Source organism: Carassius auratus, chromosome 8 (genome assembly GCF_003368295.1).
Source record: "Carassius auratus strain Wakin chromosome 8, ASM336829v1, whole genome shotgun sequence".
NCBI lineage: Eukaryota > Metazoa > Chordata > Actinopteri > Cypriniformes > Cyprinidae > Carassius > Carassius auratus.
In genome coordinates, this window is record NC_039250.1 from 17,811,603 (window position 1) to 17,830,617 (window position 19,015).

Here is a 19,015-nt window from a genome sequence, read left to right on the forward strand (position 1 = left end):
ACACCATGTGGAATAGCCTATTGCTGACTGTCTTTCCTGTTATTGTTATCCTGCAGTGTTAATTTAGTCGGATGACTGACGTTATTCATTGTCGGGAGTCACGACTTTTAGGTGCATTTAAAGGGGCCGGGGGCTGTGTCTGTCATGTGTGAGCCGCTGCGAACGGCTTTTAATTTTTGGTAACGCATGAGTACTCTAACGCGTTACTTTTATGAATAGGTAACGCTGTATCATAACTAATTACTTTTAATTGATGGTAACGTTGTAACTTAACTAACTACTTTCCAAAGTAACTATACCCAACACTGTAGGTGAGTAATTAATGACATAATTTTCTTTTTTTTGGTGAACTATCCCTTCAAAGATGTGTTATTAATTGTTTAAGATGATATAATAATAATATAAAAATATAAAATTCCTCCTGCTTGCTTCTAAACAGAATTTTGTGATTATTTAGTGCTCTCTGTTAGGGTTATTTTGCATTTGAATATCATGTCCACATCTGAAAATGCAGTCTAATTTTAGGACCAAAGTAATAGTGAATACCTAGTCATGACAATTTCTCCCTTTTCTGACTAAATCAAACCACGTTTCCCCGTATTATCCCTCGCATGGAATGAAAACTGACAAAACGTCAAGTATTTTATGAAGTGTTTTTATTAATTAGCAGTACAAAAATAAACGTACATACTGATAAACAAATCTAGGAAGGTGTACAAGCGAAAGCGATTGAATCTTAATGGTTTAAGACAATCAGCTGCTTGTTAAAGAGCTCGGGGAAGTGAAGTAGAGGGTGCCCGAGCCCTTTAACAAGATTTGCTCTTGTCTCGACACACTTCGTCAAGCTTATTATGGTTTAATGTGATTTTACCATAAGCCTTGTTTTATTTTCAATGTTCGCTGACGTAAATGGCAGGAACAAACAGATTAAATCATTGAGAAGGTTGAAATGGCTCAGTAGAGTACAATCAATGCATGTTTGCATAAGTATCAAGGAAAATAAATTCCATTATTCATATCAACTAATCATGAAAAAACTACATTATTAATTTATAAAAAAAAATCATTAATCTGGAAAACAAAATCTACAGGCTTCTGAGGCATGTGCTTAACTCTCGCTTCGGAAACAAAAAAACTTCGGAAACAGTCGCCAGTGAAGCAAATGCAACCTTGTTTTCTGCTGTCAATTTAACACAAAACTTGGGCAGAGATCATGCACAGAGTTGCTAAATTGCATTTAGTCCATGTTCCATATTTTTATTTTGTTGGATTATTTTTGTATTGAAAGAAGTGACAGATGCAAGAAGGTGCCCAAGATTGACCCATGCCAAGTGGCCCTTATGACAGAAAGTACCCAAATAAGAATGACATCACGAGTCCAAAAACTGTCAGACAGCTATAAATGGGTCCAGAACTGGCAGCATCTGTGTAATATTCCACATCTGTCTCATTGTGTCCTTCGTGTCCATGTCCATGCCCGTGTCCGTGACCGTGTCCGTACCCATGGCCATGACCATATCCCGCACCATAGCCTCCGTATCCTCCATACCCGTGCCCGTACCCATATCCAGGTCGGGCCAAGGAGCTCAAGCCATGTCCGACCAGCATTCCCCCTAGAGCTCCGGCGGCGGCCGCCCCTGCTACCTTGCCAGTGCTGTGTCCCGAGGAGCCTCCGGTGTGAGCTGGTGGGGCACGGTAATGTCCACCGCCTCCTCCCCAGCCTGCGCGACCAGAGCTGCTGCCACCCCATCCTCCACCTCGGCCTCCTCCACGCCCGAAGCCCCCGCCCCGACGCGACTGGACCGCAGGAAACATCATCGTCAGGAGTAACAGGCAGTTCATCAACGACAAGATTTTATATTGGGAGAACATGCTGGAAGATGCTGTGAAAACACAAGGTCAGAGGTTGACTGGATCCATGTCTGGTAACAAAGGGCAGAGCATGCTAACTCTAAACATAGTTCTAGACTTTGACTCATCGGTCCCTATGAGATCTGTCTGATCAGTGGTCAGAGAGGACACAGCGGCAGGAGAAAGGATATAGAGAAAGCCAATGTCAAGAAAGAGAAATTAGAGAGGTCTTGTTTTCTAAAATGTCTAAGTTTATATCTGAAAAAAGGTAACCTATTTACTATGTATTCCTGTTAGAAAGAAATAAAATCCTGTTTTTTTTTTTAAAACCTATTTTATATAACCTACTTTTGGTTATTGGCTAATTTTAAGGATAAGTTGAATACATTTAAGAGACAATTCTGTTTCTAAAACAAGGGGAAAAAATTACTGAAGATATATCCAAAACAGTTCTTTTAAGAATGTTTATGTAAACATTGTTTTCCCCCAAAGTAAAAAAGTGCTAAAGACTGCACACAATGTCCTTTGAGGGAAAAAAAAAGTCTTTATTCAGAGGCCATAACTATACATAAGTGCCCATGCAATGACTAAATGTTTTCAGTGACATCTATCTGTCTGTCTGTCTTTCTATCTGTCCGTCTATTTGTCTGTCAGTCTAAAATTTGGAGTATTTAGGAATGTGTTAATGTTTCTTAAAGTCTGCTCACAAAGACTGCTTTGTGAAACACGATTACAATTTGGTAACACTTTACAATAAGTTTCCATTTGTTAATATTAGTTAACTACATTAGTTAACAAACTAATAATGATAAATACTTAATGTTGATTCCGACCTTTACTAATACATTATAAAAATCTAAAGTTGTGACTATTAATGTTATTTAATAGACCTGTGCTAACATGGACTAACAATGAACAGCTGTATATTTACTACTTGGTATTAAAGATTAATAAATATTAACAAATTAATAGATTAATAACCAATTTATTTCTCGTTGTTAATGGTAATTGAGTATAGTTAGTTATAATATTAAGTATAGTTATATATAAAGTGTGCATGTGTGCGTATATAATAAATTTCATTTATATAAAACTTGTATTTATTTATATGGAAGGCAAGACAAAAAAAAAACTCATTAAAAACATTTTATATAATAGAAGTTCTATATTGAACTTGAGATTATAACATACATAGATCTCTATGTACATTATGATCTGAGCAGTACATGGTCTTTTCAGAATCTAGGCCTCCAGTCTGGCAGCTTTAGAAAGGTAATCTGGTGTACTTCAGTGTCTGCTTGTCTCTCAAGATTATTCTCACCCCTACACTCACCATTCACAACACAAAGACAACGCTTGTTCTTAAAATCCTTCAATTATAAAGTAAACTTTACCACAAGGTCACTATCACTCTAAGATGACCCTTATAAACAGCACTGGAATTTAAGCAAAAAGCAAATGTTTTATAGACATAGGCTATGTATTAATTCTGCATCAACAGCCTTAGAAAATAGAAATAAACAGTAATACATTATACACCACAATAGCATATTTTAAAGAATATATTTCTTTAAATATATTATTAAAATAATAATAACAATAATAATAATAAACTAATAATAATATTAGATATATCATATGGTTTAAGTTTCCTTCCTTCAAAAGAGTATACATTGACTTACATTGAATTAGTATGTGAATGAAATGTTTTTTGGAAGGTTCAGGGTGACTGTCCAAGTGTTGTCCTCCTCTCTGGTGTGCTGAGCTTGAATGGATGAGAGTTTGAGACAGAACTCACACAAGTACACGTACACATCGGCATTAACCGACTGATGCTCGTTCTCTGATTGGTCGAGTGAATGAACCTACGTCGGCTCGTCTCACCGGCACAGGATCAGAACAACGCTCTAATCCATCAACAGGATTAAGACGGTCTGTGGATTTGACAAACGTCTTTAGGCCCAGGGGTCATACTGTGGGCTCGGTCATGTGGTGATTCTGTCTCTCCATGAGCTCAGAGATGCTGGTTAGATAACCCACGAGATGACCTGCAGTCAAATCTGGTGAAGACTACAAAAATACAATCTTGGCCAGTTAAAAGAAAAACAATGGACCCCTTCACGTTTCCGGGGTTCTTAGAAGCAGAAGTCGATAGCCTATAGTTTGGTCCTGAAGTGGTGTATGCAATTTAAAGAAAAACCCAGCGTTTCTGAGGAAAAAAATTATAGAAAGATTGACAAAAGATGTCAAAGTTGCCGTCACTCGCCCAGCTGTAAGAAATACCCACAAGCAGCTTTAACTATTTTTCTGAAATGTAATGCCAAAGTAATAAAACACAGAATATAGTGTTAAAAGGGTACATAAAAACTACTTTTGCTAGATATAACTGTGAAAAGAGCCCACTGTCCAAAACTGTGAAAATACAAATGCAAAACATTTTAATTAGTGATCTTATACACTTTTAAGTTCTCTTGCTAAACTGTAGGATACTACATAGTGTGCATAACCTCAGTTATGTTATAAACAGGCCTATATTTAGCTAGATGTAATGCATCCTAAGTTTGTATTATACTAGATTTATACTACATATTACGTGTAAGGCACACGGGATGTAGTTCATACAACCGCTGTGATGAAGACTATGTAGTGGGTATTATCATAACATTCTTTGATGACTAGAAAGCATAAAAGGACAGCATTTCTTAAAATTAGAAATCTTTTCACATTATAAATGCATCACTTTTGATTCATGCAGTGCATCCTTGCTGAATAAAAGTTATTTATTTCAAAATTATGAATCCTACTGACCAAAAGCAGTAGTGTATTATAAAAAATAATTATATAATTCTCTTTTTGCTATATGCATTTTAATTGTTACATGCACAGTGTCAAATAATAGTAATTATCCTCCATAACCTAACCTATTATTTTAATACTGATACTCAAGCTCAAACTCATACTACCTCAGTAACATATTATCTGATGTGTAAATAAAACAGTTTAAAAAAAATAAATCTTTGATGACATTTTATTTAAATATAATTATCACCATATTCCCAGTTTTACAATCAGTATAAACACATGCCAGATGAAACATCAGAAGTATGACAACACAGAGGCCAGTCATAGGTGTGAATGAGAGTCTAAACGTAAAAGAAAAATATGAAGCTCTTCTCGACTACAGCCATGCTGTCCTTCCTCTTCAGGTGCCCAAACATGCATACTAGTATCACTCACACAGTCACACAAACACACACACACACAAACACACACACACACGCACACACTCACTCACTCACTCACTCACTCAACATTCAGATATTCAGAGACTACAATCTCTTGAGCTGCTTCACTCTGCTTTCAAACAACTTTTGCAATTCAGTCTTTGACTTCGCTTCCCACCATTCTGGTACAGAGATTTAATCACTGTCTAAAAGAGACGTTGGTTTAATGGAGTTATAATCAGACTGCAATGGTACAACAGATTGGCTCAGACAGCAAATATTCTCAATACATCCAACAAGTAAAGTGATCAGTCAGTCGTAACCCTTTTTCATGGGTTAAACCAAACAAATAAACTTAAGTTGTAAGCATTTACTTTGTGCTTGTCATTGCTCTTTTTTTTATTTATTTTTTGCTTGTCATTGTCAATTGCTTTTTCCAGTGATCACTGGATGACGAGATTCCCTGGTTTAGTAGAATGTGCTTTTATATTATTGTACCTGCATGTGATTCCTACAGCACCAGAGAGAAATACACAAAGATTGTTTATATAACAGGATGTACCATCCATCTTCACTGGTCATATTAGAGGTTAACAATCATTCAGGACAGATGTGACTGATGAGACTGTGTCTGGAAGTCCACTGATTGATATGAAGAGGGGAATGTGCTCGTCACACACAGGTGGAGCCTTCTGGAAAACACTGGAGCTGCTTCTCAATGATACACCGCAGATACTTGTATCTATTCAGAAAGAGATGCATGGATTATTAAAACACAGAAATGAATTGCAAAAGATTTAGACTCACTTTTAATGCATCATTGATTTGGAGGTCTCTTAAAAGTGAAACTGATATTTTTCCCTGCCTGCTGCCTTTGACGTCTCCACTTAGGATAGTCTCTAGTGATGGGCTTGTGACTGTATGTCCTCTTGTGGTGCCATCAGCCAATTAGCATTGTCATGGCATCATTTTCTGTGGTGCTTGAGTCAGCAGTCACATGGTATTTCGGCTCAAAAGACCTGAGCACTCATGAGCCACAATACTGATTTTGGCAGAAACTGAAATGTATTTCATATATAATATATAATAGGTCTTTAAATTTCTTAAATCACAAAAATGTATAGTTGGTAAACTCATTTAATGTTTAAAACATGCAGTCTTGTTGAAAAGAAATAGCCTATATTGAAGGGCTTATGAATAGGTTGACAATCCCAGCGACATTAATATTTTATTAGTATGAAGGTTTATGTAAAAACAAAAAAAAAAATCAGATATGGACTTTATATATTATGATATTTTAAATGAAACTAAAAAAAAAAAAAAAATGCCTTCAATTTCCAAAGTACAGTATTGTGTCTTTGTAGCTGACATCGAGTCTTTCCAGTGCATTTACAAGTTTTACCAGCAGACGTCAACATGTTGAAACAGTTAACAGATTCAGAGCTTCAGAAGCATCACTTCTCCCATCTGCTCATGTAAGGTGGATCATACCTGCTTCTCAGCTTCTGCACCTCCCTATCCTCCTCTTCCTTCAGTTTGGTAATAAAACTCTGCAGGACAGGCATCTCAAATTTGATGTACTGCGCCACCTAGAGCAGTGGAGAGCAACTGCAGTTAGTTTTGTGTATTTCTTTGAACGTTTCAGCATTACCAGTCGTATAATGTTACATTTCTAAGCAGATCAACCCCCCTTCAAACACACACACTCACTTCATAGGGAATCTCCTCTCCCAGATCCTGCTCCATGAGAAAGATCTTGCAGACGTGCTCACATGGTCCCTGAAGTATTCTCACTACTAACGGGTAGTCCATACGCTTCAGCTGCACGCGCTCTGAAACACATAACACCTTTTGTACATATACAACTAGATTCGAACATTTCCATTACATTGTATAAATATATAAGTTAAATTAGGTTCAAAACTGATCACAATCATGATACAACTGTGTTGTGGGCAATTGCTAAAGAGCTATGCAAAAATCTTAACAGCCACAGAGCATCTCTTTCTCATTAACCACAGGGCAATTTCCCATAAATAATTAAAATGTTCATACCCATCATAGGATTTGAGGTATTATTCATATCTGTAGCACAAACATCAAGTATAATGATAAAACTAAGTATTAGCATAAACACTACTTATCAAATATTTCGAATAATTAAATTTATTTAAATGTTTTTGAAAGAAGTATTTTATGGTCATGCAGCTTAACAGTAATACTGAAAAATAATAAATCATTTTTATGTAATTTATTCCAGTGCTGAAAACAGTTTTACCTTTTTTTCAGGATTCTTTGATAAATAAAAAAAGTTAAAAAGAACAGCATTTTGTGAAGTATACATTTTTGTAACATTATTAATGCACCCTTGCTGATTAAAAGTATTAATATTGTCTCTCTTTTAATCTTATTTACTTGATAGTGTATCAAGGTTTCTAGAAAATATCATGATAAAAAAAAAAAACTGATTAAAAAATTATTTTATTATATATTTCTAAATTATATATTTCCGATTCCTGCCACACTACTAAAGACTGGAGTAATTCAGCTCTTCCATTTTATTGTATTAATATTTACAAATTTTATGTTCTTTTTTTTTTTATCAAAAATGCACCCTTGGTAGGCATAACACACTTATATAAAAAAAAACATAAAAAATATATTATTCTAAACTTCTGGTAGCAGTATAATAGCTATTATTATTAGTGTATAATACTGATTCTAGTATAATTGCCATGTTGTTCTATGTCCACTAGATAGCGATGCAGTGTTTCACAGTGAAGTGGTTTATTAACTAATAACTAATTAATAAAAACCAAAAGCAGCTGACCTCCGCTGGCATGGACGAGGTAGAGGGCGAACTCATCTGGGCTGTTCTCGATCTTAAACTTATTCAGTAACACCCGCAGCACCTGTGGCGTGGTCATGCAGCTGTTGATCCGGACGTTAGTCACAGAACCATACGCGGGAGTGAACACAGCCGTCTGAATCAAAGACGAAGAGCAACACGAGATCACATGACTGATGCTCAAACAATCCCACACACAAATGTTTCTTCTCCAGTCACCTTGTGGTTGTAGAAGTGACCGTTGATGGAAAACCTGTGCCTTCTGATTCGCCGCTGGTCGCTGGGAGACCGTCTCCTGCCCCGTCTCAGGACACCAGCATCACTTTTGGTTCTCAGAAGCTGAGCGGAGACGTCACACACCTCTGCCCGGGGAAAGCAGAAGATGAGGAGGAAGAACTAGTCACAGTTTACATAACGTGTCTTTTTGAAGTCAGACCTTCTTCTTCTTCTTCGTGGGCTTGTGCTGTGCCATTGCTCGAGTGGTCCTCTGGGGGCGTCACTTCCATCTGAGGTGGAGTTTGAGGAGTCTGATTCTGGCCCTCCTGACTGGAAAACAATTACAGGGTTCTTCCAAAAATCTACCTTATATACTGTACTATACACTTTTATTTTATTTTTGCTTACAAAGACTGCATTTATTTATTTAGGATTTTTTGATTAAGAGAGAGTTGAAAAACAACACTTATTTAAATACAAATATATTGTAACATTTTAAATGTCTTTTTGTTTTTGTCACTTTTGATCAATTCAATGCATCGTTCAAAAACCCATGGGTCATTTTAATGTTTAATTAAAAAAGGTCATTAAAGCAACATTTGATCTTGCAACTTTTCATGCTGTAACCCAGAAATATGTTATAGCTGAGCAACATCCGTCTATGTTCAATACTGAACCCTAGAATCGTATTATTAGTCCAAATGATGCCAAAACCGCTTGTTAAGCTAACATCATAACATTGTGTCAGTTTGTCAGCTCTTTGGATCTGTGCACCGACCCTCAGTAAGTGCTGAAAGCAATATTAGCATTGGAGCATTCGGATATAAATAGCTCTTTTGAAGTCTCCATTTGGAACCGTGAGGCAAAAATAGACGAGAAGAGATCAAAACCATAAACCGTTAGAAATGTCTGAATTATTTATATCATGACACGTTCAAAACATTTGAGCTGATAGAATGCCAAAAGCATGGTCATCACAAGGATGGAGTTGCTATGGCAACAAACTCAAAGCAGGCTCTCAAAGCAGTGCATATGGTGTCAAGGTTACTTGAGTTTGAAGAACTGGGCGTATGAAATATATCTTGATTTCTCTTATGATGATAATGTTTGTATGCTATGGTTGAGAAGCTAAATAGGTACTAATCAAACTCTGTTTTGTTTAATAGAGTGACATTTAATGGTTGAAAATTCTGCATTGCGAGAAAAAAACAAAACATTTTTAGCAGTCTTATATTCAATTCTTTTCAAAAGTTTGTGGCCTGTGAGATGTTTTTGTAAAGAAATTAATGATTTTGTTTACATTAAATAGATCAAAAGTGACAGTATAGACAAAAAACAATGTTACAGAAGACGTCCATTTCTAATAAAATGAAACCAAAGTATGAGAAACCTATTTTTTTAATAATCAAAGACTCATAAAAACAAACTGCATCAAAGTTTCCACAAAATATGAAGCAGTACAACTGTTTCAGCATTGATAATAATCAGAAATGTTTCTCGAGCCCCAAATGTTTGTAATATTAGAATGTTTTCTGAGTAACGGCTGCTGAAAATTCAGCTTTGCTTCAGAGAAATAAATGATAAGTTAACTTATATTCAGAGAAAATTATATTATATATAGTTATTTTCTATTGTAATAATATTTCACAATATTAGGCATACTCTTTTTATTTGTATTTTTTAATACAGCCTTGATGAGCAGGAATGATGTCTTTCAAAAACATAATCTTTACAAATCTCAAACTTTTAAAGATAGTGTATATTTACAATCATTTACAATTGAGTTTTAAGTCTTACAATTAAGTCTTATTTTCCAGTAAAAACATCCTAAAAACAAGGATATATTGGACATGAACTGATTTGGTCAGTGTACGTTCTCTCTTCATCTCACTACTGCATGTACAGGAAGTTAATGAGCTCATTTAAATATATGTGTGTGTTTGCTTCATTGTCTGACCTCTGGTTGTCAAGGTTACACCCTGAGTGCCAGGAGGTAGAGGAGGGAGGAGGTCTGATTCGCTCGTGGTCATCCTGCATCTGAAGCCTGATTGGTCGACGTAAGCCCCATGAGATATTGAGAAGTCCTTCAATGATCAGCTCCTCCTCTTCCTGCAGGCACAATACAGAAAACATACACATGCTGTATACTTATCCTTCAGTTTGTTACCTGACAAAAACCAGTGATGGACCGGAGTATTACTTTTAGAATAAACAAGGTTGATAAATGATAAATGTAGCATATCTAAATCTGTCAGTAATTTGAGCAAGCTGCATTTACAGACACAAAAGAAGCCCCCCTCCCAACACGACCCCTCCAGTCACAGACAGTTATTACTCCCCAGACAATAGTGAATAATTGAGGAAGCACAGAAGGGGTCAAACGCGTCCCCACCTGCCACACGATGAGTGTGAAACTCTCTCTCACCTCTCTGTGGCGTAGCTGCAGGTTCTTTCCTTCATAGTAGAGATTGTAGGTCTTTAAATGAGAGAGAATGCTTCTCCTGAGAAAGAACAATTCATTGTTAAAAAAAAAATTCATAATTTTTAAGAATGCATTTAAAAAGTTGTGAACATTTACATAATGGACTTGAGTGCTAATGTTAATTAATGTGCAATGTGAAAAATAAAGAATGAAATAATAATTTATATATATTTATGTATATATAATAATAATAATTATTATTATTATAACCCACAATAATATGTTATCCTAAAATGTGCCTTTTTCACTTCTGTTCAAAACTGTGAGGGCAGTAAGATTTATTTATTTATTTATTTATTTTTTGATAGAAGTTTCTTATGCACGCCAAGGCTGCATTTATTTAATAAAAAATACAGCAAAAACTGTAATATTGTGAAATATTATTAAAATTTAAAATAACTGTGTTCTGTTTATATATATATATTTTAAAATTTAATTTAATCCTGTGATGGCAAAGCTGAATTTTCAGCAGCTATTACTCAAAAGACATTTTAAACTAATAAAATGACAAGTGAATAATGAAAAGAAACAGGTACACCATTTCATATATATATATATATAGGATTGATCTTCCTGTCTGGTTTTTATTTTGCTGACTGTACAGAATCAAATGTGAACCTATTATTACAAGACTTTCAGAGCTAACAAGAAGAAAAAAAATGCCAACATTTAGTTTGTTCATTTGCTTGAACATCCCAATCCCAGGATGATTTTAACCCTCATGAGCTGGTGTAAGATTTATACTCACTTGCTGATGAATTTGTTTTCTCCAACCCGCACTCCGTCATTCCTGTCATCCATTTTATCCCAGCCACGACTGCATGGAAGGACTCTGGAGAGACGGAGACAGAACAGAGAATGATTCTGCTTCTTGTTTTAACATCAAAGAATGAACGCTTCGGTATGTAGGTCAGCACATGAGGAAAGTCAGAGAACAACAAACCTTTAAAACAAAACAAGTAAACTTTGCATATCTCCCACTGACTAACTCATGTATTTGTGATATCTGTTATCAAGAGACTGATGCTCTGTTCTATATCACATCTGCAAGAAAACTATTCATGAGGATGTGAGACATGGAACACATACTGGAATGAATGAGAGGACTGAAACAGACAAAAACAGTTCATCAGCATATTTAAGGAGCCCATTAAATCACAGTCTAAATGTGTTTTGACTGAGTAAATTTAAATTCAAAAGTTTATCACTTTATAAAATCTTGCCCACCCCATATTGAACAGTATAGTGAATGTTAATGTACTCTTAAAAATCACTTTTAGCAGATACAGTATTTGCATTTAAATTGATGTCTTTCTCATCTGGGAAAACCATGATTAAATACTGATGTTGCACTGTACAGATTTATGTCCAGTCATGGTCTCTAAACAGAGAATGTCCCGCCTCTTTAAACTTGACAACGCTTTTAACATTTAAACTGGTAAAAGATGCTCAGTCATAATGATGGCCTTTTTAAAAATGCCATTGATTGAAATACAATCAGTGCTGTAGGATAATACTGTCCCTTATGTTTCATTACAGATGAAACTAGAGAAACCAGAGACAGAAGAAACTTTGAATATCATGCCATTCATCCATAAGCATCAGTCCATAGAAACGCTCATCCAGGAGCTAAAAAAAAACCAGAGTGATAAATCCTTCATCAGTCTGAATTATTTAAAAGGAAAACTTGTACATTTTGGTAACACTTTATTTTAAGGTGTCCTTGTTACACGTTATATGTACTTACTATTATAATAACAACAAATTATGCATAATGACATGCAAGTAACCCAAATCCTTACTCTGACCATATAGTAAGTGCATATAGTTAGTTAATACTACTCCGTACTTAAATATATAATTACACTGTAACAAGGACACCTTAAAATAAAATGTCTCCTGCATTTTCAATGCAAAATGTGTAACGTCATTTTGAATGATGAAGGGTACAGTTAACTATATGACTGACTCTAACGCTCAATGGCTGACACATATACTCCTGTTTGGAGGTTCCCCTGGCACAATACAAACTGCTCTACTTAAGGTTTCCTTCCTCACCAGCTGGAAAGGCTTTAAAGAAGCTTCCGGAGACAGGGACAGGTGCAGGACAACAGGGCTACTGTTACCCCGCTGTTACAACTACTCAAGATCACGGACTCCACGCTCTTGCTGTTTTATTATGTCTTCTTTAAAACATTTAAACAACTGTCATGCCGACAAAACTTAAATAAATATTTAGTAACTTTAATAAAACGAATCTTTGAAAGATACACGTTCACGCTAAACCTCATGTTAAAGGAACTGAAACTGAGGAAATAGCAATGGCCATCTGCCTAGTTTGTGGTTTCACAACTTTGTAGAAGCATGTTAAAAGAACAGGTCACCCAAAATCTGAAGATAAATTCACCCTCATATTCATATAGTCTCAAACCTGTTCTGTGAAACATTAAAAGAGATATCTGGAAGAATGCTGGCAATGAAACCATTTTGTTTCCCACTGACTTCCATTGTATAGACGAAAAATACAATAGGACTCAATGGGATGAGAAACAGCTTGATTACAAAAAAATCTTTAAAATATATATATATTTTTTGTGTGTATCAGTAGAAAGATTTGGAACGACATGAGGGTGAGTGGATAATGAGAGAATGTTCATTTGTGAGTCAACTATCCCTTTAAACACAGAAAGATAACCAAGTGCCCTCTGTATTACATGATAAAATGACATACAAGTTACTTAAAACGACAACCTTCCTGCATTTACTCCTCTCCATCTGAAATACTATAAACCAGCATGTTTGAAATGTCACAAGACACTGATTTAAATCCTGACATTTTCCAAAGCTTGAACAGTATTGCTTCCCATTTACTGTCTCTCTATCTCACAGGATTTCCTGAACTTGATATAAGAAGCTTTAACTGAACGCACATTACCTTCTTTCTCTTGCAAACAGCTCTGCTGATTGGTGGTCTGGTGGTCTTTAAGAGCTAAATCAGTGCTGAACCCATGTGACACGCAGCTTCGCTCTCCTAAACTCTTCTTCTGATTTGCACAGCAGAAACTGACATGAGGCTTCAGACATCCCCAATGGTGCTTTCACTCCCTCCTCCTCCTCCTCCTCCTCCCTTTATCTCCCTGAGTCAGTCTCTCTCAAGTTCACCAATGTCTTTATGCACACTGCCTTTAATCTTACACCTACAAAAGATATATGAACTTTATGAGCACTTACAATCACTTCAGGAGAACTACTTAGTGTATGCATGCATGTAACTCAAGAGTCCAACACACACACACACAATACACACAAACAGAGCACAGGTGTCCTACTGAGAGCCCAAATTGAAATGGTAATGGCCTCATTCAGTCCCTGACAAAACACCTACACGATTATCCTTTCACAAGATCATTATCCTGCGAGCAAACAATAGGGTCTCTCCCTTGTATGGGTTTGTTTTTTTATCAACACCACCATCTCCTGACCCAGAGCGTACAGTTAAGTATGTGTAGCTGTTAGAGCTTGTGTGTGTGTGTGTGTGTGTGTGTGTGGCTACTCCCACATCTTGCATACACACACCACTCGCTGCGCTCAATCAGGAGATGATGAAATATTCAATACCAATCGACCCAGAGCAGCTTATTCTGACATTAATATTTCATATCCCAAATATAGTCCTGCCAGAACTACAGAAGCGCTATTAGTCTCTGATACACATCCAAAAGTCATTGCCAGCCGATAATAGGCATCATATGACAGGCGTTGGTTAGATTATAGGTATCGGTGCCAAACCAATCGGTGCCAATATTGTGCATTTCTTCAAAGTTGATATTTAAAAACACTAATCATTTAATAACACTGTTGTTATCTTAAGCAAATATCTAAATGCATACCCAGTTTTCATACTTCATAATGTTGTTATACAGTAGTAAAATAAGAAAGTGTATTTAGTCGTAGCATTTAAAATGATTCATTTTTGGTTTTCATTAAATCAATTTTGGAATATTAAATAACTTATATGTTGGCTCAGTTGGATATATATTTTTAAATAAATTAATAAATTGATCAATAATTTTTATTCTTTACTTTCTATTAATCAAAGAAACCTGATAAAATTGTATCATGGTTTGCATCAAAATATTAAGCAGCACAACTATTTTCAACATTGACAATAATCAGAAATGTTTCTTGAGCATCAAATTAGCATATTCAAAAGATTTCTGAAGGTTCATGTGACACTGAAGACTACAGTATTGGTAATAAAAAAAAATCATCTTTGACGTAACATTTAAATATATCAAATACACTGTTATTTTATTAAAACTTTATTTTAATGTTTTACTTGCTATAATATTCCACAATACTACTGTTTATATTGTATTTTTTGGTATCCTTACAAACATAAAATAATAGTGTACAGTAGTACTACACATACTGGCCAAGAAGTAAATCCAAGACATGCTGAAAAAAAGGAAAAAGGGGTGTTAAGAAAAAAAAAAAAAAGATTTCACAATCTTATCTGAAGTTTTTCTCTTAGACGTCGGTTAGGAAACTATATATAAAGAAAAAACCGCCAGTGTTCCATGCAACATGACCCCACTTCAGTCTGTGAAATGCAGAAGCCATTTTTTTCATGCCTTTCACTGGAACAGCCATCAAACTACTTGAGCATGAGCGATGTATTTTTTCACGCTTACGCAACTGTGCACTCTAGCATTAAATGTGTCAGGGGAGTCAATGAAAAATGAATGCAAAAGAGCATGAGAACTATTTTTACACTCTTTTGGGCTCATGCGACTATCCAATCTGCTGGTTCTCTTAAAGATCAACTTTGCATCTATAAAAGTGCCTAATTATGAATAATGACCTGTTTGTGGAACACAGACGGTCTGGTGGCTTGGCACATGTGTTTCAGTGCTGGGAAGACTGTGGAAGTGGGACAGACATGATGGAAGCGGTGGTTTATCCTGCTTCAGCATCCAAAACTAACCAACTCTTTTCTTTTTTGCATGTTTGCATGTTACTATTTAAGTAATAAATTATATGATGTTTGTTTATGCTATTGTTTGCAATGACCTGAAAACAACCACTGCCACCTTTCCATCCATTTTCTTCCTTCCCATGGCTTGGAAGTTCCTCCCTTGTTGTTCAATTCCAAAGCAACCGCTCAGACCTTCGGTCTTTAAGATCCAGGCCAAGATCTCCGCTTGATTTTTCCTGGCCTACATCCATTCCCTCACCTCCCCCAACCAGCATCTCCTCACAAACACTATAGCTCGGCTATTGTTAAATTGCCAAGGCAACCTGGAAAACACTCGCGAACCAACAACAAGCTTCATCTAACAATGCTGAAAGTCACACGTCTGCTCCCTCTTCCCTTTCTTCTTCCTTCCCTTCGCTCATGTGTTTAGCAGCTTGCACTGAATGCAGTTGCTGGGGTGTTTACTGATGGCTGCTGCTGTGCAACTCTCATGAGTTATGAAGTTATGACAAAGAAGACAAAACACAGCTACTTCAAAATCAGCTGCATGGAAAATGTGACGCCCACATCTGAATGAGATTCTAACTTGCAACTGAGAGACTACGGCTCGTCTGGAAATGAGTGACTTATTTGAAACACTGAAATGACCCACATTCATCAGAACAAATTATTTCTAAATGCAGCAGTCTAGTTTAGAAAAACGGTTTCAATATGAAGAGAATAAATCAGATTTCTCCCCATGAATTTGATGATGTTTAAACTCTGCAGATGTTTCCATGACTCATTCATGCTCAAGCGTGTCACAGGCACCTCCTGAAGGTGTGAGGATCACTATTAAAGTTCACCCAAAAATGCAAAATCTATTAGCATTTACTCACCATTCTGTAATTTCACACTTGAAGATTTGCAAGAACTGCATCATTTGTAGGCACCTAAAAAATACTCTTGTGGATTTATACAACGTTCAGCCTCGGACCCCCGGTCCTCAAATCTGATTGGTCCAGCAGTGCTCCAGGACTGCCGATATTTACAGTAGTCCAACAGAAGTGAGACATTTCACTATTTGTATCACTCTGCTTGTCTGTGTCCTTGTTGACTCACAAAGATTGATGCTTGGCCTCTTTAGAAGTATTTTCATTGGCAACAAAGAAATATATAAAATAACTATCCAAATTCAGTCTGAATCACAAGTTATCACACTAGAAAATGGTGCTGTTGGTCTAAATACCAGCTGTTATTACCTGAGGCCATATCGCATTATTTAGCCCTACTGGAAAGGTCTATATAATATATATACATATATATATATATATATATATATATATTTTTTTTTTTATTTTTTTTTTTGTGGCAAGATCTATTTTATGCCAATCAAGTAAAAATACTGTAAACACAATAAAATAGTGAAATGACATTACAATATAAAATAGCCCAACTGTTTTCTATTTAACATATTTAAAAGTCCAGTTTATTTCTGCTAGGCAGAACTGATTTTTCAGCAGCCATTACTCTTTAGTGTCACATGATCCTTTAGAAATCATTCTAATGTGCGAAAATAGTTGAGCTACTTAAAGGAAGTGTAGAATCTTGTGTGACGTGTCTTTTCAGTCACTTTTGATCAATTTAATGTGTCTGTGATGAACAAAAGTATGTTTGTATGCATTCACTGTTCTTAAATAAGAAGTATGGACTTCTCCTTTTGTGTTCCACAGAAGAAAGTAAGTCATACTGGTTTGGAACAACATGTGCATAAACAGAATTGACATTTTCCTGGTAAGCTATTTTGGGTAAATCAGACTGGTTATGTAATATAGCCAAATATAATGCCAAAACGAGTCATCTGAGCTCATAGTTCTACTTCCCCATTGCTAACACAGATATCTCACAGGGGACTTAACTATACAATGTTAAACACTGGCATATTCTTTTGACAAGAGTCCACAGATGCTCTTGTAATCTGAAGCCTGAATATTACATTACATTTCCAGGAGACATTCTTAATGAATTTCAATACACAACTGGTCATTACACATTGTGATAAAAAGTTGCAAACACAAGCCAGCTAAGCATCCAAGTCGGAACAAGTCTTGAGTAACAACCAAGAAAACATGCACGCAAACACCCACCCCTCTCTCGTGGATCTCTGCTCTCCAGATGCCCGATGTCACGATGATCAGAGCAGATCAGATTCTGAATCTTATCTGTGCTTTTACTTCTCCAGACGACATTAAACTGAACAAATCTACCATCAGCGATGTTTCGAACCGATCTAGTGCTTTACGCAGTCCAACTCAAACCGAGCTTGTGCTCGCGTCGGGAACAATCGCAGTTTGAGGAGGAGGAATACCCCATCTGCTGTTACAGACCTCAGATAACGCAGCAGCCAATCAGCGCGCGCGGGGGGACGCCCCTTTGTTCGCGCCGGACAACATATGCGTTCAGCGGGGAATCCCCAAAACAATAGTGCGTTGAAGTATAGGGACATAGTGAATCAAAACATGAGCACAGTTTCTCCCGTTTAATCCTCATCGGTAACATTTGGGACTTCAAAAAAAAGGGTTGTTTTACACACACACACACACACACACACACACACACACATATATATATATATATATATATATATATATATAAAATTCGATTCGATTCTGATTCGCGAGTTCTCGATTCCATCAGATTCGATTCTCTTTTTTTTTTTTTTAAAGAAAACGGATTTAATACAAATGCTAGTGATATTTATATTAAAAAATAAATAAATGACATTGTAAACATCAGTTTACAAATGGTAAATTACTAAAAAGAAATTAAGAGCCATCGACCCGTCTATTAAACCTATTTTTTAAAGGCCCTATTTAAAAAATAATAAAAATAATAATAAAAACACAATAATAGCCTATGTACATATAATAGTCATATTAATATTATTATATCCATCCATCCATCCATCATCTTCCGCTTAATCCGGGGCCGGGTCGCGGGGGCAACAGTCTAAGCAGAGACGCCCAGACTTCCCTCTCCCTAGCCATTTCTTCCAGCTCTTCCGGGGGGACCCCGAGGTGTTCCCAGGCCAGCCGGGAGACATAGTCCCTCCAGCGTGTCCTAGGTCTTCCCCGGGGCCTCCTCCCGGTGAGACGTGCCTGGAACACCTCCCTGGGAAGGCGTCCAGGAGGCATTCGAAATAGATGCCCGAGCCACCTCAGCTGGCTCCTCTCGATGTGGAGGAGCAATGGCTCTACTCTGAGCTCCTCCCGAGTGACCGAGCTTCTCACCCTATCTCTAAGGGAGCGCCCAGCCACCCGACGGAGAAAGCTCATTTCGGCCGCCTGTATCCGGGATCTTGTCCTTTCGGTCATGACCCACAGCTCATGACCATAGGTGAGAGTAGGAACGTAGATTGACCGGTAAATCGAGAGCTT

At 36.6% G+C, this 19,015-nt stretch overlaps 2 protein-coding genes across 3 annotated transcripts; both read right to left on the bottom strand.

Annotated features, from left to right (window-relative positions):
• Positions 1 to 639: 639 nt before the first annotated feature.
• LOC113107456 (shematrin-like protein 2) lies at positions 640 to 4,648 on the bottom strand. The gene is made up of 2 exons (XM_026269981.1): positions 3,534 to 4,648; positions 640 to 1,883 (listed from the first exon to the last, which is right to left on the bottom strand). Exon 2 carries the CDS (start codon positions 1,870 to 1,872, stop codon positions 1,339 to 1,341), a length of 534 nt encoding a protein of 177 aa, XP_026125766.1. The 5' UTR covers positions 1,873 to 1,883; positions 3,534 to 4,648; the 3' UTR covers positions 640 to 1,338.
• A 221-nt stretch (positions 4,649 to 4,869) lies between these two features.
• LOC113107457 (ras association domain-containing protein 2-like) lies at positions 4,870 to 17,967 on the bottom strand. 2 transcript variants are annotated; one of them, XM_026269982.1, is made up of 10 exons: positions 17,726 to 17,967; positions 11,370 to 11,453; positions 10,565 to 10,640; positions 10,097 to 10,248; positions 8,360 to 8,469; positions 8,143 to 8,285; positions 7,906 to 8,059; positions 6,786 to 6,907; positions 6,567 to 6,664; positions 4,870 to 5,817 (listed from the first exon to the last, which is right to left on the bottom strand). In XM_026269982.1, the coding sequence occupies exons 2-10, from the start codon at positions 11,420 to 11,422 to the stop codon at positions 5,748 to 5,750; spliced, it is 978 nt and encodes a 325-aa protein (XP_026125767.1). In that variant the 5' UTR covers positions 11,423 to 11,453; positions 17,726 to 17,967; the 3' UTR covers positions 4,870 to 5,747. The 2 variants fall into 2 exon arrangements, with proteins under 2 accessions (XP_026125767.1, XP_026125768.1); XM_026269983.1 differs by lacking the exon at positions 17,726 to 17,967 and adding an exon at positions 13,557 to 13,741.
• Between the last annotated feature and the right edge of the window lie 1,048 nt (positions 17,968 to 19,015).